Genomic DNA, 25,223 nt, shown 5'->3' with positions numbered 1-25,223 from the left:
CACCAACAGGCTATTGAAATAATTCAAGTGTGAAAAGAGGAGTGTTTGTACCAGAGCGGGGGCAGTGCTGACAGAAAAGAAGGAGGTGGACTCAAGAGATGCCTCGATGGTGAAATCTACAGGAGTGGGCAATGGACTGCATATGGGAGGTGAGAGATAGGAAGAAGGATGACTTCTAGGTACCAAATTTGAGGGACTGGGAGGATGGTGATGTCCTCTATTTTAATAGGAAATGTTAGGGGAAAGAGTTTAGGGAGAAAAATAAGTAGTTTGGGGCTGCTAGGTGGCGCAGTGAATAGAGCACCAGCCCTGGAGTCAGGAGGACCTGAGTTCAAATCTGACCTCAGACACTTAACACAAAAACTAGTCGTGTGACCTTGGGCAAGTCACAACCCCAATTACCCTCCAAAAAGAAAAAAAAAGGAGAAGTCAGGGAGAATGAGGATTGAGAGAAGGCCATTGGGTGGAGAGGGAATCATGGGAGATTTGAGAAGGGATAAAAAAGTTTTGAAGAGCCACTGTGAAGAATGGGATAGTAAGCTGATAAGGGAGGTATAGAAGAATCCCCTAGTAATGGTGAGAGCCCAGTTGAGGTTGTATAACATAAGTTTGGGGTCAACTAGGTGGCCTAATGGATAGGGTGCTGGACCTACAGTCAGAAAGACTTACCTTCTTGAGTTCAAATCTGGCCTCAAGACACTTACTAGTTGTGTGACCCTGGGCAAGTCACTTAACCCTGTTTGCCTCAGTTCTCTCATCTGTAAAATGAGCTGTAGAAGGAAATGGCAAGCCATTCCAGTATTTTGCCAAGAAAACTCCAAATGGGGCCATGAAGAATCAGACAAGACTGAAAATAACTGAATAACACCAAAAAACCCCAAACATAAATTTGTAGTGGACACAGTCAGACTGGTTTCATGATTTTCTCCACTTCTATTCAGTCCTGGTCTGGGAGCAAAGATAGGGAATAGCGGAAATGATGCAAGGCTCAGTCTTGACTGGACATAATTGGTGATATGATAAGAGAGGACAGTGTAGGATTGAATTGGTTCACCATGGAGTCAAAATGGAGAAAAGAGGAGAGAGTAGTTAGTGTAGGGAAGAGGATGAAAAGTTAAAGGACTGGGGGTCATAGTATGGACAAAGAGGAGGGCTTAGTAAGGGAAGGCAGAGAGGTGAAAAGCCAATAGATTATGGCCAGGTAAGGGGATTTGGGAATTCTTGAATGTGGGGATAGTACATTTGTTGGTCATGGCAAGACCAAGATTATAACTATCTTTGTATGTGACTTACATGGATCAGAGAAGTGGGTCATCCATAGTGAATAGGTTGGGGAACTGAGTGGTTAGTGTTTGATGGAGAGTCAATATGTATATTAAAGTCTCTTAGGATGAGAGCAGGAGATAGGAGAGAAAAGTTGGGTCAGATAATGAAATCATTGAGGAAGGAAGGGGAATGCCTTGAAGGTCTAGAGATGGCAGCTACCAGGACTCTTATTGGGTAGTAGATATGAAGAGCATGAACCTCAAAGGAGGAGACGTTACTGAACGATGGAGATGGGGGAGAACCTGGAAGCGGCAGTGGGGAGCAGGGAGTACTCTAATTCCCCAACTCAATCAGTGAGTCAAAGTAAAGAAATGGTGCTTGCCAAGGCATGGCAGCACCTCCTCTGTTACCATCTTATAGAGAGTTATTAAGAGGTTAAGTCCTTTACCCAGGGTCACACAGCCCTTATGTGTCAGAAGGAAGACTTAAACTAAGATCTTCCTGACTCCGAGGCCTATATCTACCATGTCACGTTGCCTCTCACCATCATAACATATACTTAATAATCATAAATGTTTCTTGAAGTGAATTGATTTTGCTCTTGGCTCAGGTCATGGACTCATGGGTCTTAGGCCCATCACCCAGCCCTGGCTCAGCCTCAGCCACATTCAGTGGAGTCTAGAGTCCCCAGCTCAGAAGCTAAGTTGCTTCTATTTGTCTGGGCTCTAGTTGCTGCTGCCATGGGACTTTGCTTCTCTCTGGGACCGGAGGCTGCTTGCTCTTTGTACTCTCTGCCATTATTTTAATTTATATACTGGTACAATAAACTAATCTATTGGAGAACAGGAGTGCCTGTCCCTTGGCCCCTCCCAGAATCTAAGTGCAGTCTCTCTGCCCCTTTCTTCCCTCCTCCTGTTCTCCTTTATTACTATTCTATTTCTGTCAGTCTCCAAGCAGCCATTCCAACTCCTTGCCAAGACCTGGACACCCATGCTTTCCTCACGCCATTCTTCCTGTGACTCAGTGCCCAACAGGCACCCAGAGAACCATAGTAAGCAGGTCCAGTGGGCTTCAGTTACTGAGAGAAAGACATCCCAGAAGCAACACTCAAAGACCCGGCTGCATTCTTCCAAAGCCCTAAGTCCAAAATCCCGAAGATCAGGCCGTTTGACAATGAAGTATGACCGGGGACAGCTACAGACGTTGCTAGAGACGGAGCAGTGGGTGAATTCCCAGCTTCAAGAGTTGTATCAGGTCTGGACAAAGGGAATTTGGGGATGCCTGGGAGAAAAGGGTATGGCTAGAGGTTCAGAGAAGAGCTAGATAAAGGAGCTGGAGATCAGAAAGGACTAGGTGACTGGCCGGAGGCTCAGGGAAACAAGCAGGTGTAAAAGTTTTCTCTTGTGAAAAATGGGTCTTACTCTTTGCACCTTCTGTCAAAAGTTCATTAGGGTTCTCGGCAGTTTGGTATGATGGGAAGAGTGCTGACAAGGGTAGGAGTAATAAAAGCAGGAGTCAAGAAATGTAGATTCTAATTCCAGCTATAACAATAACAATAATAATAGATAGCATTTAGATACTGCTTTAAAGGTTGCAAAGTGCTTTATTACAGGGTGTCCCAAAAAGTCTCAGTGCAGTTTTGAAAGCTTAATTTTAAAAGCTTAAAACTGCACTAAGACTTTGGGGACACTCTGTCTTTGCTCACATTTGATCCTCACAACAACTATTTGAGGCAGGTGTCATTATTATCTTCACTTTACAGATGGGGAAACTGAAACTGAGAAAAGTCAAGTGACTTACCCAAGGTCACATAGCTGGGAAATTAAGATGGATTAAAACTCAAGTCTTCCTGACTTCAAATCAAGAGCTCTATCCTCTATACCATTTAGGTCTTTCCCTAAGTTGCTGTGAAATCTTGGGCAAAATTTTTTCTGGGTCTTAGTTTCATCATCTATAAAATGGGGATCTTACTTGCCTTAGTAATTTGATTCAATTCAACTAATAGTTATTCAATGTTTACTCTGTGGTAAAGAGTACAGGAGGGAAATCTAGGTGTAAAAACAAAAGAGATCAATCAAAATCTCTTTAAAACGGAATGCTAAAAAAATATTGACTATCTCAAGATCTTTATTCTAGTCCTGACTCTGCTACCATCTTGATGTATGACCTTGGGTTAATCATTTTATCCTAAGGTGCCTAGGTGGCACAGTTAATAGAGCACTGGCCCTGGAGTCAGGAGGACCTGAGCTCAAATAGACACTTAACACAAAAACTAGCCGTGTGACCTTGGGCAAGTCACTTAACCCCAAATGCCCTCCAAAAAACAATTTAAAAAAAACATTTTATCCTTCTTGGTCTCATTTTCCTCATCTATAAAATTAGGGGGTTGAACCAGATTAAGCAATTCATCAGGGAGACAATAAGTTTTTAATAAGGGACTACTATATTAGAGATCTGTTGCTAGGCACTGAGGATCTGGGGATTCAGAAGTAACATCCAAGTTTTTCCTGCCCTCAGGGACCTTACCATGTGTGGGGAAGATAACACGTACACAGATAAATCCAGGAACTCAGAGGTTCCTTCCAAGTTTTGATATTCTAGGGACTGGGGGTGAAGGGACACAAACCCCATGGAGTTGGGGTGGTTGTGATGAGTAAACATGAAAGTGCTTTGAAAAGCATGAAGCAGTATAGATCTTCATTTAATTTCACACGTGTGGTCCCAAGAGAGGCTGCTGGTGACCAGAATTAGTGTTCATCTGCTAATCTGGACTTTCTCTCACAACCAGTTTCTGGCTTTGATTCTAGTTCTTCAGGGGAAGCTGGTGGCACAGTGGATGTATCATTGGGCCTGGCATCAGAAAGATCCTGGCTTGGCCTTAAATACTTACTAGCCATGGGACCTTGGGTGAATCATTTAACTGCTATCTGCATCAATTTCTTCATCTGTAAAATGGGGATAACAGCCACTACCTCATAGGGCTGTTGTAAAGTTCAAATGAGATATTATTTGTAAAGTGCTTAGCATAGTGGCGGGAATGTATTCCTTCTTCCTGGTTCTTTGTTTCCCAGAAAAAGAAAAGATATGTCTTAGTCTTCATTATGGGAAGCTGTCTCTTTTTAAAATTCAGCCAAATCTGGGTTTAAATAGATGTCCTTGGACTCTGCATCTTCTGATCTACCTTTTTGCCCTTATTCTCTTTTAACTCATGGCTCTAACCCTTTCCCTCCCAGAGGAATAATGATTTTGACCATTTTTTTAAAAACAGATTTTTATTTATAGTTTTATAAATATATCACCTACATTTCCCTATGTGTCTCTATACCCAGAGACATACTTCATAACAATTTTTTTTAGAGGGGGGAAGGCAGGGCAGTTGGGGTTAAGTGACTTGTCCAAGGTCACAGGGCTGGTGTTAAATGGGGTCACATTTGAACTCAGGTCCTCCTGATTCCAGGGCCAGTGCTCTATTCACTGTGCCACATAGACGCCCCTAAAATTCCACCTTCTATAGGAAGCCTTTCTTGATCCCCTTAGGATCATGACATCACTCCTCCTTCTCTCTGTTGATTAAATCTCCAATTCATTCTGAGTATAGCTCATCTCTACATAGTAGTTTGCACATTGTCCCCCTATTAGACTATGAGCTTCCTGAGAACAAGGGACTACCTTTTGTCTTTCTTTATCCCTGTAGACACTGAGCACAGTTCCTGGCATTTGGTAGAGGCTTAATAAAGGTAGAAGTTAAGAGGGAGAGCATGCCAGGCACGGGCAACAGCATAGGCAAAGACACAGAGAAAAGGGAGAGCAGCAAATATATCAATTTGGCTGAAAAGTCGAGTGGATGTCAGGGAGTGATTTATAATGGGTTCAGAAAGCACAGCTGGAGGCAGATTGTGAAGGTCTTTAAATGCCAGATGTACGAGTTTGTATCTTATCCCAGAGACGGCTGGTGACCATTAGAGCTTCCTGTGCTGGGGAATGACACAATTAAACACAAATATATGTCAAGAATATCACTGGCAGCTGTGTGGAGAATGGATTGGAGAGGGCAAGACACTTGGAGGCAGGGAGATAATTTGGGAAGTTTTTGTAATGGGGGTGACAAGGGGTCAAATGAGGGGAGTGGTCCTGTGGGTGGAGAGGAGCAGACAGATGCAGCAGCTGTGAAAGTAGGATTGACAGGACTTGTCAATCTTGATTAGTTCTAGGATGGTGAGAGAGAGCCAGGAGTCAAGGCTGATTTGGGGGTCAGATACCTGAATGACTGGATGATGGCCCCTTCAACAAAAGACAGAAGTTAGGAAATGGAGTGGATTTGGGTAGGGGAAGATAATGAGTCCTAGTTGGGACATGTTGAGTGACTTCAGAGGGCATTTGTGTAGTTGCTTCTTGTTATTTTGGATAGAGAATAGCAAAGGAAACCTCCTAATCGAATGGCATCTACTTTTCTACTCAACAAACACTTGTAGACCTACTATGTTTGAGGCACTTTGATAGTGCCTTTCCAGGCTGGAGATAAACAGATGAAAAACATCACTCTTGTTCAGCTAGTCCACACATCCCCCTTTTTGTTTTTTTGCTTTTTGGAGGGTAATTGGGATTAAGTGACTTGCCCAAGTCACACGGCTAGTGTGTCAAGCATCTGAGGCCAGATTTGAACTCAGGTCCTCCTGATTCCAGGGCCAGTGGAATTTACTGTGCCACCTAGCCGCCCCTCAACCCCCCCCCCTTTTTTTTTTTTTTACAAATGAGAAAGCTGAGGCCAAAGTGAAGTAATATGTCTAAGGTCACATGGTGGAGATGGACTTGGCAAAGTGGAGGACAGAAGCAGTAGTGATGGACTTGAATCTGGAGCTTCTGGCTTCAAATCAAGAACTATTTCTACCACACCAGTCTAAGAGATAATAAATAAACACACCTACACACAAGCCCTATACCAAGTAGAAAGATAAAGAGAAAGACCCAAAATGCTCCAAGAAAATCCATGGAGGGAGAAAATCCATCCGCTGGGGTGGAGTGGTAGATTGTTTCCTTGTGATTGTTTGTCTTTCATTATCGAAGAAGACCATGACATCAGGAAGGTGATGCCATGACTTGCAAGAGAATTGGACTTAAGTGAGGGAGAGCTGTGCAAAGCCACCAGCCTCACTTTCTTCTCTGGAGTTATCTGGGTCCAATGGCCAGATATAGATCAAGGCAACCAGAGATGGCCCTGATGATAGATCAGGGAAGGCTAGAAGGAAGAGTCAGCCCCTGAGCTGGACTTTGGAAGAAGAGAATCGTCGGAGAGGTAGACAGAGTAATGATCAGGAATGAGGAAATGCTTAAATGCATGGAGATGCTAAAGTGTAGGATGAAAGTCAGCAGCATCTATTAATCTAATCTGGCTGGTTGGTAGAATGGGTGAAGGGGAGTCTGTTTGGAATCAAACTGTGCAGGGCTTTGAATATCAGGCTAAGAAGGAGTTTGTTCTTTTTTGATGTCAACTAATCATAATTACTTAAGCAAAATAATGATAATAATAATAGGAGTTCATACTTATAGAGTAGTTTGCCAGGTGCTTTACTTGTATGATCTCATTTTATCCTCATAACAACTCTAGAAGGCAGGTGTTATTATCCCCATTTTACAGATCAGGAAACTGAAATAGAAGTTAAGTGGCTTGCTCAGGGCCAAACAGCTAGTAAGTATATGAGGGGTAGTACCTTTATTGGTATTAACAGGCATTGTATTGTAAGAGAAGGGTTGGAATTTCTCTGTTACTTAGTCTCTCTCTCTCTCTCTTTTTCTCCCTCTCCTTCTCTCTCTTTGTCTCCATCCTCTTTTTCCTCTTTTCTTCTCTCTCTCTCTCATTTTTCTCTTTCTCCTTTCTCTGTCTCTCTCCATTTGCTTCTTCTCTAAAGATCTATTTTTTTCCATTCAAATTCTTGTGTTCTTGGATCAAAATACTCATATCTTAGGAATATAAGAATTAGTCCTCCTAGGATCAAAATAAAATGGTTACTAAAAGGATTGCATTTTGGAGGAAAAAAAAAACAATTCTAACTTATGGAGCCCCAGACAAGGAGGAAAACACCCAGGTATGCTGGAATACCACTCCTAAGCACTGTCCGGGATCTGACACCAGGTTACCATGGCAACTGTCCAAAGTGCCAAGGGTTGGCATGGTTCCCGGTCCTCATCAGGAAAGAGGACTGTAGGTGGGGAAATCCTGACCAGCTGATCACTGTGGACAGAGGTTAGGGCTATCATGGTATCCTGGTCCATCCCCCCTCTATTCCCAGAAGTGTTCTAATTCCTCCTTCCCCACCTGACAGATTAGCTATTTGGAATCATGAGTCCATTGATTAAGGGAGCTGAAAGGAGCTTGGGGACCATCTTGTCCAACCCCCTTATTTTACAGATGAGGAGATAGGGGCCCAGAGTAGATCGAGGTCTTGTTCAGGTCATACAGGTAGTAAACTGGAGAAGTGGGATCTGAACCCAGGGCCTCTGACTTCCAATCCGTTGTTCTTGCCCTTTCTACCATCCTTTTTGTATTTGTATGCATAGTACCTCACATATAATCGGTGCACTTGTCGATTGATCCATTACTCCCAGGTCATATTCTCACTACCTGGAAGTCACTTCCCATTTTACCTACCGTATTGATTTTGTGGGACCCAGGACTAGTGTCTCTCACCCTGATCAGGTGTCCTATCTTTAAGGGCATTGGGACTTCTGCCTCTTTCTACGTCTGGACTCTGCCCAGCTCGCTACTTCCTAACACAATCTAAATGAATGTGAGCCCAGATTCTGTACCAGAGTCCCACAAGAGGAGAGATTAGGCATCACTCCCAGGGCTTCTGTAGACCTGAAAAAAGAACAAATTTACTCTCTAGCTGTAAACATGGATAACCCTAATTTACATTCCTACATGGAAAAACGATAATTGTAACTGATGAAACTTTTCTCAGTATGAAAATAGTTGAAGGGAATAGAAATATATATGTCTAAATAGGAGGGTATATGGTCATATGAATACATATGTGAATGTGTGTATATATGTTTACAGGTATACATAGATAGAGGGCACAGGACCAATTTAATAGGAAGGGATGATACTTAAAAGGTGAAATTAAGAGGTGAGAGAGGAATATACCGAGAGGAAATGGGGAGAGACAGAATGGGGTAAATATTCTCATATAGAAGAGGCAAGGGAAAATGGTTACAATGGAGGGGAAGAATGGGAAGGCAAAAAGGCAAAACCTTATTCTCACTGAATTTGGCTTAGGAAGGGAATGACATATACACTAAATAGGGTATTTCACTCTACAAGAGAGTAGGGGGAAAGGGGATGAGAGGGGGGATGATGGAAGGAAGGGCAGGCTGGAAGACAGGGAAATTGGAAGCACCCACTTTTGAAAAGGGACGGGATAAAAGTAGAGAATAGAACAAGTGGGAGGTGGGATAGGAAGGAGGGAAATATAGTCAGTCTTTTACAATATATCTACTATGGTAATGTTTTGCATAGCTATACATGTACAACCTATACTGAATTGCTTATCTTCCCAGTAAGGGTGGGTGACAAGGGAGGAAGGGAATGAATCTGGAATTCAAAGTTTTAAAATCAAATGTTTAAAAATTTACAAATACAATTATTAATACTATTTTACATGTAATTGGGAAATAAGATATACAGGCATTGGGGCATAGAGATCCACCTGCCCTGCTGGAAAAGTCAAAGGGAGTATGGGAAAAGATATGGGAGAGAGCAGATTGGAGGAGGGGATATCCTGTGGGACTGCTGTTTTGGGGTGGTGGGTAGGGGAAAAACAGGGGAAAAATTTGTAACTCAAAATCTGGTGGAAATAAATGATGTAAACCAGAAGTTAATAAAGCATTTGAAAAAAAAAAAAAGAACACAGGACCCTAGATTTAAGGTTGGAAGGGACCTTGAAGTACATCAGGGCATTCAACAACTTCATTTTACAGATGAGAAAACCAAGACCTGAGAAGCCATAATCTATGTAACCCATAGATACACAGGTATCTATGTCAGAGATGGAATTTGAACTTAGCTCTGATTTCCTTCTAGAAAGCCAAAGATATACGTCCAAGAGTGGAACTGGAGGGAGGAGATACAGGAGCTGAGCAGGGGTTCTAAATTTGGGGGAAGGGCCACAGTCATGTGGGAACTGTGGGAATTGAGTGAATCATACTGATTCTATCTTATGACTCAATTCCGGATCTAGCTCAGTTCCCTTTCTATTCAATTATGGGTTGAGTCCAACTTCTGTCTTGTGAGAAAACTCTGTTCAATTATGGGAATTGTGAGAAAACTCTGTTGCATTGTTTGAACTCTGTGAGCTGGGAAGCTGGACCACCTGTACCTGTCACTTAGAGGACCTTAACTAAGGATCTAGGTTATGTTGAGCAGAAACTCAGTCAGTTCTGGAGATGGATGCAAGGAGTTTTTTCACCTTTTTCTCACAATAATGCAGCTCTAACCTTGGTTTCCCTACTTATTTCAGATTTCACCCATCACAATGGCTAGAGTCCCCTACCCTTCCCTTCTCCTCAGCTCCATCTAATAATTATTCAAGTTCCTACTATGTGCCAGGCACTGGAAATATAAAAGCAAAGAATAAAACAGTCTCTCTTCTCATTCTATTGGGAAGGGAGAGATAACATGCACCTATATAAGTGCATGAAGTGGGGCAGCTAGGTGCTGCATTGGGTAGCACCAGCCCTGGAGTCAGGAGGACATGAGTTCAATTTCAGTCTCAGGCACTTATTAGCTGTGTGATCCTGGACAAGTCACTTAACCCTGATTGCCTCCAAAAGAAAAGTAATAAGTATATACAGAAAGATGGCTAATATGGAAATATATTTTGCATGACTTCACATGTATAATGAGTACCATGTTTGCCTTCTCAATGGGTAAAGGAAGTGCTAGGAGGAAGGAATTTAAAACTGAAAATAAAAGTTTTTTAAAATATGCAGAATAATGGGGTATAAAAATCCATCTTGTCCTATAAGAAAGTAAGGGGCAAGGGGGTAAAGGGAAGGATGGGGGATATATGAGGGGGCAGATAAGGAGTAATCAGTATGCTTGCCATCTTGGGGTGGGGGGTAGGAGAGAGATGGGGAGAAAATTTGGAGTTCAAAATCTTGTGGAAATGAATGTTGAAAACTAAAATAAATAAATTCTTCAAAAAATATGCAGAATAAACCTATAAAATAAATACAAGGAGTTGTCAGGAAGGGAGTTGGGGTTTGGGTGGGGGAATCAAAAATGACTTTGTGTAGAAGGTTATAGTTGAGTTACATTTTTCAGGAAGTGCGGAATTCTATGAAGGGGAGATGAGAAAGGAAGTGCATTCCAGGTGGTCAGTGCAAATGCATGGAGAGAGGAAATGGTGACATGGTAAGGAGCATAGAAAAGGCCAGTTTGGTTGGATCATGGACTTCAGGATGACTATGATGTATAATGAAGCAGGAACCTGGAACTTCATCCACTGTACCACCTTGCCACCCACAATAGATAATGCTAATATGTGGTTTTCTAAGGCAATATGCAGTCATACAGGTCCTTAAATAAGGGTTAGTGACTCCATTTCTGTAGGAGTTTGACACAACTGGTCTAGACTTTCAAAAAGTAATGGAGAAAGGGTTAATAATGCAGATTAAATTTAAAAGGAGGGCAGCTAGGTGGTTCAGTGGATAGTGTCATGTCGGAAGTCAGGAAGACTCATCTTCCCGAGTTCAAATCTGGCTTCAGACACTTACTAGCTGTGTGATCTTGGGCAAGTCACTTCACCCTGTTTGCCTTAGTTTCCTCATCTGTAACCACCTGGAGAAGGAAATGGCAAACTTTTCTAGTATCTCTGCCAGGAAAACCCCAGGTTGGGTCATGAAGGGTCACACATGACTAAAAAATGAAATATAATTTCTTTTTCCCCTCAGATAACTGGTTGTTAAACATTCACCAGAATATTCCTGTGGTGCTTTAGAATCATTGCTTGAGATCATCAGTAGAAGACTCAGGGAGTGAAGTCATCACCAGACCAAAGACCTGGTCACTGTAGGCTAATAATTACAATGAGGATGATGATAGTAACTGGCATTTACATATCAATTTAAGGTTTGCAAAATGTTTTACATCCACGATCTCATTTGAGTCCAAATTTCTCAAAGGGGCTAAGTGACTTACCTAGGGTCTCCCTCCTAGTAAATATGGGAGCTGACTGACTTTTAAGACCATTACTCTTCCCATGATGCCAAACTACCTGTCTGTTTCCATTATAGGAGCAATTGACTTCTGTGCCTGAGTTTGACCTGGAAGACTTCATTGAACTCTCCAGAGAAGAACAGGAAACCAAACTGCAGGTGTGGTGAGGAGGTTCAGCCCCAGACTCTTTGGCATTCCATGGACACAGGAAGCTTGTAGCTGCAGGGGTCTGCGGTAGGCAGTAGCAGGAGGAACACATTCTGGAGCAAGGCTTAGGCGAAGGGACACAATGAGCATCCTGGGCAGAGATGGTTAACTGAAGGCCCTAGGGACTGTGGAGGAAAGACTCACAGCTCTTTCCCTATGAGCAGGGAGTTGGGGAGAGGGTCTGGAGACTGTAGGTTTGTGGGGAAGTTCATTGTTGGCTTTCTTTTTCCTAGGCACTACTCCAAGAATGTTTCAGTCCTACAGAGGTGAGTGTGGCCAGTTTGTTCAGGGAATGAGAGAAGGCCAGAGCAGGTGTCTAGTCTGTCAGCCAACAAGCATTTATTAGGCGCTTATTGTATGTTAGATTAGGGATATAAAAGCAAAAACAGTCCCTGCCCTCATGAAGCTTACATTCTAATGGGTGAAAGAAGTTGTAAATAACTAAATACATATAAGAGATATAAGGAGTTAGATGGAAAGTCATCTCATAAGGGACTTCAGGGACTCCTTATAGAGGGGAGGTGAGTAAGACCTCTCCCAGAGGTATGAGTAGTGGTCAGCACCTCCCAGGGACAGAGCTGTGGGGTGGCAGAAGGCAGAAGCAGGGGGTGGATTTGAGCACAAGTGAGAGGTGTGACTCCAGAATCTTTGTCCCTTCCAGCCCTTTATCTCTGAGATGCTTAGCCGCCTCAAGAGCCTACGGAGACTCAGCCGGCCTCTGAAATAAACTCTGAATACCAGCTGACCTACTGCTAGGCCTCAGCTGGCTATGGACCCTGCAGGCCTCACCTTTCTGCCTCCCAGAGTCACTTCCTCGTCCTTGAAGCCTCATGTGTGGAGACGAGTGGCAAGCCCCCTCAGGACACATGGGCCAGCGAGTTGTGTGCACACTGCCCTAAGGGACATGGGGCACATACAGCTTCAGCCAGATAGTGTCAGCAGACCAGCCAGGCCTCCTCAGTGACTGGACAAGTGACCATGGGGTTCCTCGGCAAGCCTCCAACTCATAGAAGCATAAAGCCTATAGAAAAGATATTGGTGTGGAGTTTTATTGGCCCAATGGAACTGAGGCAAAGGATAATTGGCTGTTTGTAGCTAAGGGTCAGGAAAGGAGTGTAGATGGACGTCCCAGGGCTACGTCCATCATTACCACAACTTTACAATTGTTGTGTCACTGTATCCTCACAACCACCGTGGGAAGGAGGTGCTATTATTATCCCCATTTTACAGATGAGGAAACCGAGACAAACAGGGTTAAGTGACTTGCCCAGGGTCACATAGCTAGTAAGTGTCTGAGGCAGCATTTAAATTGAGGGCTTCTTGACTCCAGGCTTGGCGCCACCTAGCTGCGTCTGGAATGAAGCCAATACTGCACAGATCTTGGATACAGAAACAATGTGAGGATTGGCTACTGAACAGGAGTTCAGGTCCAGGCATCCCTCCTACTCTCAAGCCCAGCACCAGAGGCACTGAGGAAATGGAGGCAGTTATGTCAGGTCACGCAAGGCTGGTGGTGCGAGGCTGGATCCCTGCCCAGGCCCGACGCCTCGGCCTGGCCTACAAGGTCCAGAAGTAGTCTCTGGCCTACTTCTGCCCTTCTACTTGGTGTCTCCTGTGGCTTCAGGGAAGAGAGGACACAAGTTTGGAGAGTTAATACATTTTATTGGAGGTTAATAAGGTGCTGTGTTTTCCAGTGACCAGGAGAGAGAACAGCTTTTTGGGGCAGGTTTTAAGACTGTTAATATTACTATAGTATGAATTGAAGTGCTCAGATGTCCTCCGTTTTCCTTCCCCTACACAGCCCCTCCTGTCTAGCAGACTTGGGGTGCATCCTTCCCAGGACTCCCGGTCCCTTCCCTTGTCTTAGGAAAGAGGATCCCGCCTCTTCCTTGGGAAGCCCAAGGCTACAGAGGAGGGCTTCCTCATGCATTGGCTCCGTCCTCCAAGTAGCACCCACAAGGAGCATCCTCTGAGATGCAGGCAGAACTAGGAACCATTACACCCAGGCCCCTTCCCCAGCATCTCAAGGAACTAACTACAGGGTTGCCTTTCCAGCAGGACCAACCCCAGCAAAGTCTCAACAGGGTTAGTGCTCTCGTCCTGTGGAGGGAGGACAGTAGACAGATGTCCTGTGCTCTTTCCGTTCGAAGGCATCATGGCCCTCCCTGCAGGCAAAAGGGGCAATGGTCAGTAGTGCTAATCCTGTGAAGTGTACCCACTCCCAGCATGTGCACCCGCTCCCTGGGCACCCATCTCCCCCCACCCCTCTGCACTCCGAAATGCCTCTGGCAGCCCCAGCAGAGGGTCCCCTTTCCCCACCGGAAGCAGCGTGGGCAGTAAAGGTCGCCATCACAGCCATAGCAGCGCACAGTGGCATCTTCATTGCAGATGCAACACCAGGGCAGCTCCTCTGCCATCTCTGATTCAGCCCTGGGGGCCCTAGCCTGGGCCTGGAAAGAAGTGGAGGGCAGACAGGTAGAGGTTAACCCCCCCAGGGCACTGCTGTGATGGGGACAATGTCCAATAACAAAGATGGATCATAGGCTTTGAGCCAGAAGGCCATCCCAGTCTAGCCATTTTACAGATAAGGAAACTGAGTCCCAAGGAAATTAAATGACTTACTCAAGGTCATACAGCTGGTAACTAGAAGAGCCAGGATTCAAATCCAGAACCCCATGCCTCCTGTACCATACTTGAGGGCCAGTGGTCAAGGTGTCTCACCTTAGCCTTTGGCTGAGCCTGGGGTGGAGGCACCTGCTTTGCAGGGATATTGAAGCCACTTGCCTGGTCTAGGGCAGCCTCCTCTGTAAGCTGCAAAGAGAAAGAAAGAGGAGGGCTCCAGCAGCAGCCTCTTCTCTGCACTTCTAAGGGTCCTTCTCTTTCATTGGTCTCCCTGAGACCTTCTCCACTTAGTCCCCACCTGTGGGCCACTGCCCCCCACCCCTGCTGTTTCACCTTCCTCGCTGTTCTGGCTCCTACCTCCCCACTGACACCAGGGAGCACAAAGCAGAACTGTGGCTGGATGGGAGCCGGTCTTCAACTAGAGGAGTAGAGCCTTAACAGCAGCCATTCCCCAGCCCTGGGGGAGTGTGTACATGTGCATTCTGGAGGGAAGGACTTGGCAGGCAGTGGGGGAAAGACCCAGTGAGGGAAAAACAGGAGACAGGTAAGGCAGGGAAACTGAGGTATGGGTCAGAAAGGCCTTACCTGCTGAAGGACTCTCTGGATGGCTTCCTCTTCATCCTCATCACTGTCAGGGAAGTGATAATTCTGCAAAGTCACTAAAGGCAAGTGAAGGGGGGGGGGGCGGGAATTAACATTGAGAAGATGTCTCTTGGGTAGACATTAACCTCCCTTCCCAGTCTAGTTGGGTTTAGGTCAATGAGCTGGTCACCAAGCATTTATTAACCACTATGTGCCAGGCATGGTGCTAAACACTGGGATGAAAAGAAAGGTCACTGCCTTCAAGCTCAGTCTAATGGGGGAGACAACATGCACAAACCACTATGTGCAGACAAGACAGAGAGCATAAAGGAGAGGTAATACTCAGAAGGGACTGGCGAAGGCCTCTTAGAGAAGATGGCACTGAGGCCAGGGGCCGGATGTGAGGAAGGGGAGCATTCTAAGTGTGCTGGGACAGTGACTGAAAGGCACAGCACTGGGAGATGGAGGACTACCCAGGGGGCCGGTGTGGCTAGATCTCAGAGTGCATGGAAGATGCCCATGAGGGCAGAAGGGGCCTAGCAAGAATTTTCTGTTTGATTCCTGAGGTCAGGAAGCCACTGGAATTTGAATGTTGGTGGCTAGGGAGGAGAGGACACGGACAGACTGATTTAATAATGTCATTCTGGCAGCCTGGGATATTGGTGAAGGGAGAGGTTATGAGGACACTGAGCCTGTCCTAGGATGGCAGTTTCTGTAATGGCCTGGAGTACACTTTGCTAGGCTGCCAAAATCAGACCCACCTTAGGGACTGACTAGTGAAAGTAAGACTGCATACCTCCTGAGCATTTGCTCAGATGAGTTTTCTCAACATTAGACTCTAGGGAAAGTGCAGGACATAGGGAAGATCAGAGCCAGACCCTTTTGCTTGCCCGCCCCATCTGAGCCTCATATCTACCTATAGGGGGCAGGTGGCACTGAAGTTTTGCCAACTCCAAAGTGGGACTTGCTCATTCCTGATGGAGGGTGCAGGGACACTGCTTCCCACTGGGCTGCTGCACCATGCATGGTAGGACAGGAGCAGTCCCTTTTCACTGCAGGCCCAATCCTGGTGTTCCCCAGTCCCATTCCCTACCTCCTTCAGGGTCCAAACCCCGAAGCACAGCTAGCCGCTTGGCAACGGCCAGGATCCTCTCCTGCCGAGTGTTCTCCTCCCTTATCTCAGCAGCTGCCTCTGCCAGGAGCCTGCCCTTCTCTCCTTCCAGCTGCTGGTGGGCCATTTCAGAAGGGCCAATGTTCCAGCCCCTTGGGCTCTCCCGGTTAAGGTCATTTTGCAGAGAGACACCTAAAGAAAACCATAGTTGGGGTTAAAGTTGGAAGGGGGAGCTGAGGACCAGGGACTAGGATGGTCCTATCTTCCCTAATTAGGAGGTGATAGTAAATCATCCCTGAGGGAATAGACAGGCACAGGGGATAGCAAGAGATTACCTGAAGGTGGAGTTTCTTGATCACAGCTTTCATCAATTGCTACTTCAGCTGCTAATTGTGTCAAAAGATCCTCTGCCTGTTGGGCCTGTGTCCTGGTGTCAGGAGGTTGGTGGACCTGGATCAGCAGAGAGAACCCCACTCAGGAAGAGCTACCCAAAGGCATAACACCCAGATGGGGCGGGGGGGGGGTTGGGGTACAGCATTTAAAAGCCGTCCCTGTCAAGAAACAGATATACCATTCAGGGTGATAAGCAACAGAGACAGTAGGACGCAGACAACCAACTTTGTGGCTTCAACCAGGGACCCAAAGACATGTTCTATGAATCTTTGGATGCCCTTCCCCAATCCCCTAAGGTACCTGGCCTGCCAGTGCAAAAAAATAGGGGTGTGGTAATAAAAATCAATATAGGATTCTCTCAGCCTACAAAATGCAGATTCTATCCAAACATCTGTTGTTCTCTGTCTCCCTATCCTTCAACTCATGTTCAGCTGGGTAGGCCAAAGGCCCCATGTGGTAGGTTACAGCTCTTACCGGCCGGGGAGCCTGGCACGGGGGGAGCCTGCCCTGAAGTACAGCTAGTCGAGTCTCCACCTCCTCAGTGGAAGGGATGGGGCCTCGAGGCTCATCCCGAAGAGCGGCCAGCCTGGCCTCGATCTCTGCCTGGGAAGGCACCACTTCTGCAGCACACACAGAAAAGCTACCAGTCAGCTCCTAGAATTATTCCAGGATTTTTAGTGCCCAGTCCTCTACACATAGGCCCTTAGACGTTGAGGTTCCCCTTCTCACTGAGATGATTCAGAGTTCATAGCATCAAAGATTTAGAACTAGAAGGGATTTTAGAGGTTAATTAGACCAACCCTCTTATCTTACAGGTGAGGAAACTGAGGCCCCCAAGAGGTTGTCTTGCCCAAAGTCAAAGAGAGAGTAAGTGAAAGAGGCAGGTTTTGGACTTGATGACTCCACATCCAGGGCTCTTTCCACTGTATCAGCTCTCACCTGGACCCATCCCCAGTCCCACTCACTAGGCTTGGTTTCCTGTCGGAGTTTTTCAAGTCGCTTGGCAATGACTTGGTCTTCTTGAGACAGTCCCTGTGGCCGAACCACTCCCTGGGGAGCAATGAACTTCTGTTTGGCCTCCAATGCAGCAACACGCCTATAGGGGGGAGAGAATGGAGGGTGCTGAAAAGCAAGAGTCACTGGAACCAGTGGTTGGTACAGGCAAAGGCACTGAAGGGCAGGGCCTGCTTTCTGGGTTTCTCAAAGTAAGCGGAAGAGGTAGGTAAGAAAAGGACTTCTCCAATTATCAAGGAAATTCCAAAGCCTAGATTGGAAAGGGGTGCCCCAGGTAGAAAAGTTGTCACTTCAAGGTGGAATCTAGCTGTAAGCCTTGGTTTATGTACTACCCAGATCTAACCCAGCAAGAGACTAGCAGAGAGGCCAGGACTGAGTGAGCATAAATTGGTGAAAGTTCTATACTATGACAGGTATCATAGTGCAGAATATTGGACCAGGTGGACCTTTTCCCAACATTCTATAATCCTTTGGGTCACAAGATAGTCTCCAAAGAGAGTCCCTGTGACTCTATAGCCCAGCATGAGCTGAGTTACCTGTTTCCATACTCATTCCCATCCTTACCCCTCCAGCACTTACTTCTTGTAGTTCTCAGGGGGTGACCACTTGGAGACGCTGGCTTCCGAAGGCCCTCTGTAAGGAGAAAGCTCAAAGTCATAGGTAGTCCTGCAGGCACTGCTACCATACTACACAGCACTCCTCCAGTGTACATGGAACCTCACTGTGGTAGAGCCTTATATTACAGACTTAGAAACTTACATAGGTGAGCATGGGGAGCCGCAGAAACATCATATTGAATGAACTTTCCCCTGGCCCCTGTCACATGCACTAATTTATGATCAAGCCCCTCTGCCAGAGGCTGCTCTTGTGTCTGCTTTGATCATACCTAGTGCTCACCTGCTCAGCGCCTCATGGCACGGCTTGCAGACCTTCTGCTGGGTGTTCCCAAAGCGGGGTACAGCTGCACTGAAGGAGAGGCAGTTGGAACAGAAGGCTCGACCACAGTTCTTACAAGCACACTACACAAAAAACAAGAGGCAAGAAACCCACACTTACACTTCATCTGGTCCTCCTGGGGTACTTTTCCCGCAGGGATCTCTCAGTACGCAGACCACATGATATTCTGAGGAGGGAAACAGTGGGAAATCACTTCCACAGCTGGGGGAGATGGGAAGAGGAAGGGTGGCCTCTAAGCCCCGCAGAGTTAGCTATGGAGACAGGAGCACACTCAGCAGACCAGAGAAAACAAAATCCTCTACAAAGTTCTTGCCCTCTTCTCAGTTTCCTGCCACCAGAGATGTGGCTGACTCTTTTCTTCTGGACAGCAGTTGATGAGAGGGCGGGGTGAAGCTCTGCCCTGTTTCAATCTGTCCCTGGCACAGATGAGGACCAGCTTGGCCGAGGGTGGTACATGGAGATGTCGCCATCCTTCTACTCTAGTCTGCTGCGGTTCCTCACACACTGAAGTACTTCCTTCTTCTTACAGCCCAGGAAGCATGCCAGGTACCATGCCCAAGACTACAATCTGGGGGGTACCCAAGGAATCCCTGCTGATGACAAGGGAGCCTTAGCAGCTGGGTCCACCTGGTCCTGGTGGCATGGAAAGCCATGAAGACACGCTGACCAAAAGGTCAGGCCAGAAAGGAGAGGGCAGATAAGGGCAGCCTGTATAATGGGAGCCAAGGGGGAGGGGGGTTTCAGTGATACGGAGAGGGGACGAAGGGAGCAAAGGTGGGCAAAGAAGAAGGGGTAGGAGGGGCAGGAGGTGGGATGATTTTTACAGGGGGAGGGCGCGCCGCCCGCAAGCTCCAGGAAGGACTAGACTTGCCTCCTTTCGGAACAGAGTGAACTTGACAGCGCAACCATAGCACCTGCCCTCCATCTCCAGGGCAGGACAGACAGCTTCCTCGGGCCGCCAGGACACTGCCCCTCCGCAGCCAGACCTTCTTAAGTCGACGAGACAGACCCAAGCAAACACCCAGTACTCACAACTATCCCCTCCAGGTGCCCCCGCCCCTTAATAGCCCAAGAGGCCTTTGGATAGACCGGGCTCGGTCCTGCTGGGTCTAGAGCGATGCCTGCTGGGAAGAGTAGTTCTTTTCCTCGAGCTGGAGGCCTTCGGAGTGCTCCAAGAAAACTTCAATTCCCAGGGGGCAAAGCGCCTCCAACCCGAAAAGCGAGCGCATGGTCGGCTGGACGTAGGGACTCCCTAGCGAGAGCCCGCGCTTAGGCTCCTGGGATTTGTAGTTCGCGGTGGAAAACGGCGGTTTCGGGGATCTGAACTATGGCGGTGACCAAGGAGTTGTTGCAAATGGACCTGTACGCGCTCCTGGGAGTCGGGGAGAAGGCGGCCGACAAAGAGGTGAGAGTCTGCGGGCTGTGGTAGCGGCGGCGACAGCAGCAGAAGCTGGAGCTGCCCCGGGTGGAGGAGCAGCGTCCTGGCTGCTTTCGGGACCGAGGCCTGCGAGCATTTCCCAGCCTACAGTCCCCAGGTTTGGGCCAACGGTCTGGGCACCTTCTGGGCATTACTGGGCCCCCTCTCAGGTCCGGGAGCCTTTTGTGATTCGGGAGGGCCGCCGTCCGTGGGGACTGTGGCAACTTCTCCTTTGCCCTGCTCCCTCCCCTTCTTCCGCCTCCCCCTCCTCCCCCGTCTCCCTCTTCCGCCTCCCCCTCCTATCCCCTCTCCCCCTTCCTCTCCTCCCTCTTCCATCTCCCCCTTCCCCTTCCCATCTTCCCCTTCCTCTCCCTTTTCCCTTTTCTCCCTTTCCCCTCTCCCCTCCCCCATGCTCTCTCTTCCTTTTTGCCGCTTCCTTCTCCATCTCTTAATTCTTTCCTCTCTTCCTCCCACTTTTCTCTCCCTCCTCATCCCTCTCTTCCCATCCCCTCTTCATTCCGTTTTCCTCTTTCTTCCTCCCTTCCTCATCCCCCAGTGATGTGGATAAAAAGGTGCCCTAAGGGTTAACATTAAGGGTTGCTTTTTCCATACCCTGTGAGGCCCTCCTGAGCCTGAGGGCGTCCCTAAGTCACTTCCATTATCTTTAAATACCATAAAACTTTCCCCTTGTCCTGGACCTTGGAATTCCTTGTGTCCCCCTCCTCCTGGGTCATAAGATTCCCTTGTCTTGTGTCATTTGTTATCCTCATCCCAATGTCCTTGTCTTGCAAGACTTATCCTGTCCCTAAATCTCCAACTCCTGTAAGAAACCCTAAAATCATCCTACAGGCTGTATAACTTTCTGTCTATAAAAGTCTGGTTCTTCTCTTATATTGGGGCCTTTGTTTAGGTCCTTGCTAAATCTCAGGCCGGTATGCTTTTGTATCAATAAAGCTCCCATTGGCTTTTTTTTTTTTTTGAGATGGGAAGATTTAAGTGAATTCTTGCAAATCTGAACCAGTTCCTCTCCCAACTTTGATCTCAACACCAGCATGCCTCTCCCTCCATCATCCTCTTTCTTCTCTATCAGCTCCCTCACCAATCCTTTTCTCCCCCCTTCCTTCTTTCCTCCTTCCCTCTTCCCTCCATTTCCTTCCTTGCTTACTTAAACAGTTATTGTTAGAAGGGTATGGTGTTTGTTTAGTTCTGTCAGGACATTTTCCTACTTATAAAATGACCCAAAGCAGTTAGTCAACAATATTTTATTAAGCCATTAGTACGTGCCAGGCTGGGGATATGAAGAAAGAGCTCCCATTCTAATTAGACAGGCAACGTGTAAATGACTGATACTATTGAGAGTATATGAAAGTAATAGTGAGGGAAGGGGCTGTTGGGCTGGGAAGGGGCTCTTACAAAAAACCAGAATTTGAACTTGAAAGCAGCCAGAAGTAGAAATGAGGAGGGTGAACGTTCGAGGCTTGGGGAACAGCCAGTGCAAAAATGGGAAGTGGTGCATGAGGAACAGCCAGTAGGCCAATTTGGCTGCATCCTCCAGCTGGGGAAGAGTGGGAGGGGGGCCAGGTTAGGAAGAGTTTTAAATGTCAAACTTTGTTATTTGATCTTGGAGGTAATAGGAAGCCAGTGGAGCTTATTGAGTATGGGATCTGACCTGTGTTGTGAATATCCTGTTAAAAAAAGTTTCAGTGATATCTTATTCTGGCATTCATTGGCCACAGTGTGGCCCCAACCCACCTTTCCAAGCCGCCTAGTGCAGTGTATGCTGGGCCTGCCAGCTCCTCCAGTATCTGGAGGCTCCATCTGTTGGAATCTGGCACATCCCAAATGCCTTCTTCACGTTTCTCCTAATGAGGTGTGATTTCTGAACTATCACAGCACTTTGTATCTCTCTTACTGTATTTTATATACTCTAGATTTATAGATTTTCTTAAACCTCAATATTAGATTATAAGCACTTTGAAGGCAAGGACTCTATTTTATTAATTCCTATATCCAATACAAAACCTTCCTCCTACATGGGAGTTAGTCAAATATTTGTGGAATTGCATGGAAAGAAAATACCTGGGCTTTCTCAAAGAGAAAAAAGCTCCATGCTGAAACCATTGCTTTATGGACTGTATCATAAGGTTCTCTTTTGCCATTTGGTTTGAGAAAAGAAGAGAAGGAAGGAAGGAAGAAAGGGGGAAAAGAAGTAAAATCTAAAAAGCATTCGTGAAACATTGTGCTAAGTGGAATGCTTTCCCTCCTCATCTCTTTCTCCAACTTATGCCTTAGCATAGGCCCTGGCATATAATAGGTGCTTAATAAATGCTTTTTGATTGAGCAAATACAGTTACAAAAGAGAGATAGTCCCCTACCTCAGGGACCCCATTTTTAAAGGGGGGAAACAACAGATGTAGAGGAATGGTGGCCAGGGAAGGGAGTCACAGGGCAGTAACATGCCCTCTCCAGAAGCAACAGTATTATTGATTTGATTACTGTGGTCCAAGGAGGTAGGTAGATGACAAGATGGAATCCAGGGGTATACAGCTTTATGGGATGTAACTTGTGATCTGGTCCCAGGTTTGCTAGATGTTGTGGGAGACTTGAGTTTGCATTTACCTGTCAGTCAAGCTAGCTCAGCCTCTGGGCAGCAGTTTCAAAGCTGAACTGATCCACTTCTTTAAGGACGGGTGAGCATGATGTTCTGGAGGTCTGGTCCAATAGGTGCTGGTCCTAGTAGAAAGATTTGGGAGGGCAGAGGGGGCAAGATGACCTGCGTGAGCAGCGGGGATGGGAAGCATATTCTGCTTGCTGATGAAGGTGAGAAGGCTAATAGAAAGTTTGGAGCAGAACAAGGCAAAGCCCACACTCTGCATTCATGTCCTTTGTTCTGAGTCATAGAGGTAACAGTGGAGTTTACAGTAATGGTGAGAGCTGCCCCATCAGATCCTCAGTTTATTTTTTTATTTGTATCCCCAGGGCTTAGCACAATGCCCGTCACAGAGTAGGTACTACCAAAATATTGTTTGTATTTTCTTTATTGTATGGTATCTCTGTGCAATGGCTCAGATCTGTTTGTGCAGCCCCAATATCTCTCTCAGACCTAACACATAGAACTCATCCTTTCTCCTTAAACCGGCCCTTCCTCTAATTTCCTTATTTCTGTTGAGGGCTCCTCCTTGACTCCTTACTCTTGCTGATTCTACATCCACAGCTTCTCTACCATCTGTTCCCTTCTCTCTACTCCCATGGCAGCCCTCATCACCTCCAAAGTAATCTCCCTGCTCCAGGCCTGCCCCTTTTCCAAGCCTTCTTCCATGTAGCTTCTGAAGTGATAGTCCAGCCTAAAGCCAGGTTGGAGCTTATCTCTCTCCTGTTCAGAAACGTCCCTTGGCTCCCTATTCATTGCCTCTGAGATAAAATACAAACTCCTTCTAGGCATTTAGAGCTCTTTGCCACCTGATTCCATCCCTCCTTTGGAGGCTTATTACACATTACTTCCCTTCTGTGTTCTGATCCAACTGGTTTACATGCATTTGTTCCTTCTCCAAGATGTTCTTTCTCTCCCTTTCCCCCTTTCCTGCCCTCCGTATCTGGGAAACACCCCTTCCTCACCATCGCCTCTTAGCATTCTCAAGTTCATCCAAAGTCTAACTCAGTGGCCATCTTCTCCTGTCAGAGGCCAGCTGTTAGACTCCCAACTCCCATTATTTTGTACATACTTTTAATTTCCTCATATATTACCGTGTTTCCCCGATAATAAGACCTATCCCGAAAATAAGCCCTCCCCTTACTGTGTAAGATTCCTCTAAAATAAGGCCTCCCCCGAAAATAAGCCCTATTGAGATTGCTACTGTAGTGAAGGTGATCCCCTGTACTACACGCTACATTACGGTACTCTCTGTATGCATTGTCCCCCCCCCCCCTGTGAAACGCACGCCGCGCTCCGAGCTGCATCCAGTCAGAGCTGCAGCAGTGAGCGCGTCATCCTGTTCTTCCCCAGTGATTTGCTTATTGAATAAAGGTACATTTTTTTGTTCACATTTACCTGTTTATTAAAATTGCTGTCAATGTTCATTAAAATAAGCCCTCCCCTGAAAATAAGCCCTCTGGTGTTTTTCTGTCCAAAGAAAATAATAAGACAGTGTCTTATTATCGGGGAAACACGGTATATGTTGTTCCCTGATAGAAAATGTAAACCCTTTCTTCATTCCTATCTTTTTATCCCCAGTGCCTAACACAGTGTAGCTGTATAGCAGGCACTTAATAAATGCTTGTTGGCTAATATGTATACCTCCCCTTGAAGCCCCAATATGGATGAAACTCTTTCAAGGTAGCTAGGTAATACACTGGATAGAGCACCTGGCCTGGAGTCTAGGAAGCCTGAGTTTAAATCTGGCCTCAGACAGGAACTGGTTGTGTGACCCTGGGCAAGTCATTTAACCTCTGTCTGCCTCATCTGCAAAATGGGGATAATAATAGCGTCTACCTGTAATGTAATGCCAAGGAAAGGCAACTTCCCAAGGTTCAAAATACCAGCATAGGTGCTCTCCATTTTATTCAGTGACAAACCAAGAACAGAGAAGATCAAAACATGACATCATTCCAAAATACAGCATTTACTAAGCGTGATTAAATAATCTCCAAGTACTACCCCACCCCAGGACCTTCCAATCATTCAATCAATTACAAAGTCTCTGTTCTAAATACTTCTCCATCCCTAGGCTATACCTTAATTTAATCCACCACAAAGCCCCTCTTCTCTAATGGAGATTAGTTCTCTAATGGAGATTAGTTTCCAAACATAAGGTCAAAAGTTCCCCACCCCTGGATCACAATTGAATCTACCCCAGAGTTACATCAAGTTTAAACACAGCACTTAATACCCCAATGGAGGTCTTTTCTTCATCTTGACACGAGGCAAGTTCTCAGCAATCTTAGTTCCTGGGGAGACAAGGCTTAGCAAGGCCATAAGATACATTGCCAGTCCCTTCATGAATTCATCCTCTGTCTGTAGAACAGTCCTAGAACCCCTGAACACATTAGCAAAGCCCTCTCCCAGGATTTCTGTAAACATACAACAAGAAAATCCTTCTTCAGGGCTTCTGAACCAACAGAAAGGCTCCCAGACCCCTGCAACAACAGCACTGTCCTTCACCAGTGGACAGTATTCACTCTGTCTGCAGGACAGTCTCCAGACCCCTGCAACAACAGCACTGTCCTTCACCAGTGGACAGTATTCATTCTGTCTGCAGGACAGTCTCCAGACCCCTGCAACAACAGCACTGTCCTTCACCAGTGGACAGTATTCACTCTCTGTCTGCAGGACAGTCTCAGGGCTTCTTAGTGAACAGCCAGGTTCCAGGACTTCTTCAACAAAAGGACTGTCTTTCACCAGTGGACAAATCTGGCAAAACAACATCAAAACAGACAGACAA

At 46.4% G+C, this 25,223-nt stretch overlaps 3 protein-coding genes across 3 annotated transcripts in view; 2 read left to right on the top strand and 1 right to left on the bottom strand.

Moving 5' to 3' along the window:
* Positions 1-2,232: 2,232 nt before the first annotated feature.
* PPP1R14D (protein phosphatase 1 regulatory inhibitor subunit 14D) lies at positions 2,233-12,709 on the top strand. Its single transcript, XM_069105689.1, has 4 exons — positions 2,233-2,520; positions 11,560-11,640; positions 11,923-11,955; positions 12,351-12,709. Exons 1-4 carry the CDS (start codon positions 2,257-2,259, stop codon positions 12,414-12,416), a joined length of 444 nt encoding a protein of 147 aa, XP_068961790.1. The 5' UTR covers positions 2,233-2,256; the 3' UTR covers positions 12,417-12,709.
* Positions 12,710-13,330: 621 nt separating this feature from the next.
* On the bottom strand, positions 13,331-19,453 carry ZFYVE19 (zinc finger FYVE-type containing 19). Its single transcript, XM_069105753.1, has 11 exons — positions 19,240-19,453; positions 18,309-18,430; positions 17,991-18,044; positions 17,363-17,493; positions 16,872-17,017; positions 16,340-16,454; positions 15,987-16,196; positions 14,897-14,970; positions 14,411-14,500; positions 14,009-14,139; positions 13,331-13,854 (listed from the first exon to the last, which is right to left on the bottom strand). Exons 1-11 carry the CDS (start codon positions 19,291-19,293, stop codon positions 13,776-13,778), a joined length of 1,206 nt encoding a protein of 401 aa, XP_068961854.1. The 5' UTR covers positions 19,294-19,453; the 3' UTR covers positions 13,331-13,775.
* Positions 19,454-19,550: 97 nt separating this feature from the next.
* Positions 19,551-25,223, top strand: part of DNAJC17 (DnaJ heat shock protein family (Hsp40) member C17) — a 39,699-nt gene continuing 34,026 nt past the window's right edge. The window contains exon 1 of the mRNA XM_069105754.1: positions 19,551-19,773. Coding sequence (XP_068961855.1) covers positions 19,696-19,773 — 78 coding nt within the window. The 5' untranslated portion in view covers positions 19,551-19,695. The remainder of the gene's footprint in view (positions 19,774-25,223) is intronic.

The sequence above is a fragment of the Petaurus breviceps genome, unplaced genomic scaffold (assembly GCF_028583685.1).
Source record: "Petaurus breviceps papuanus isolate PSGF00001 unplaced genomic scaffold, PetGlider_PUasm1.0 77, whole genome shotgun sequence".
Classification (NCBI taxonomy): domain Eukaryota; kingdom Metazoa; phylum Chordata; class Mammalia; order Diprotodontia; family Petauridae; genus Petaurus; species Petaurus breviceps.
This window is presented reverse-complemented; position numbering and strand designations above follow the sequence as displayed.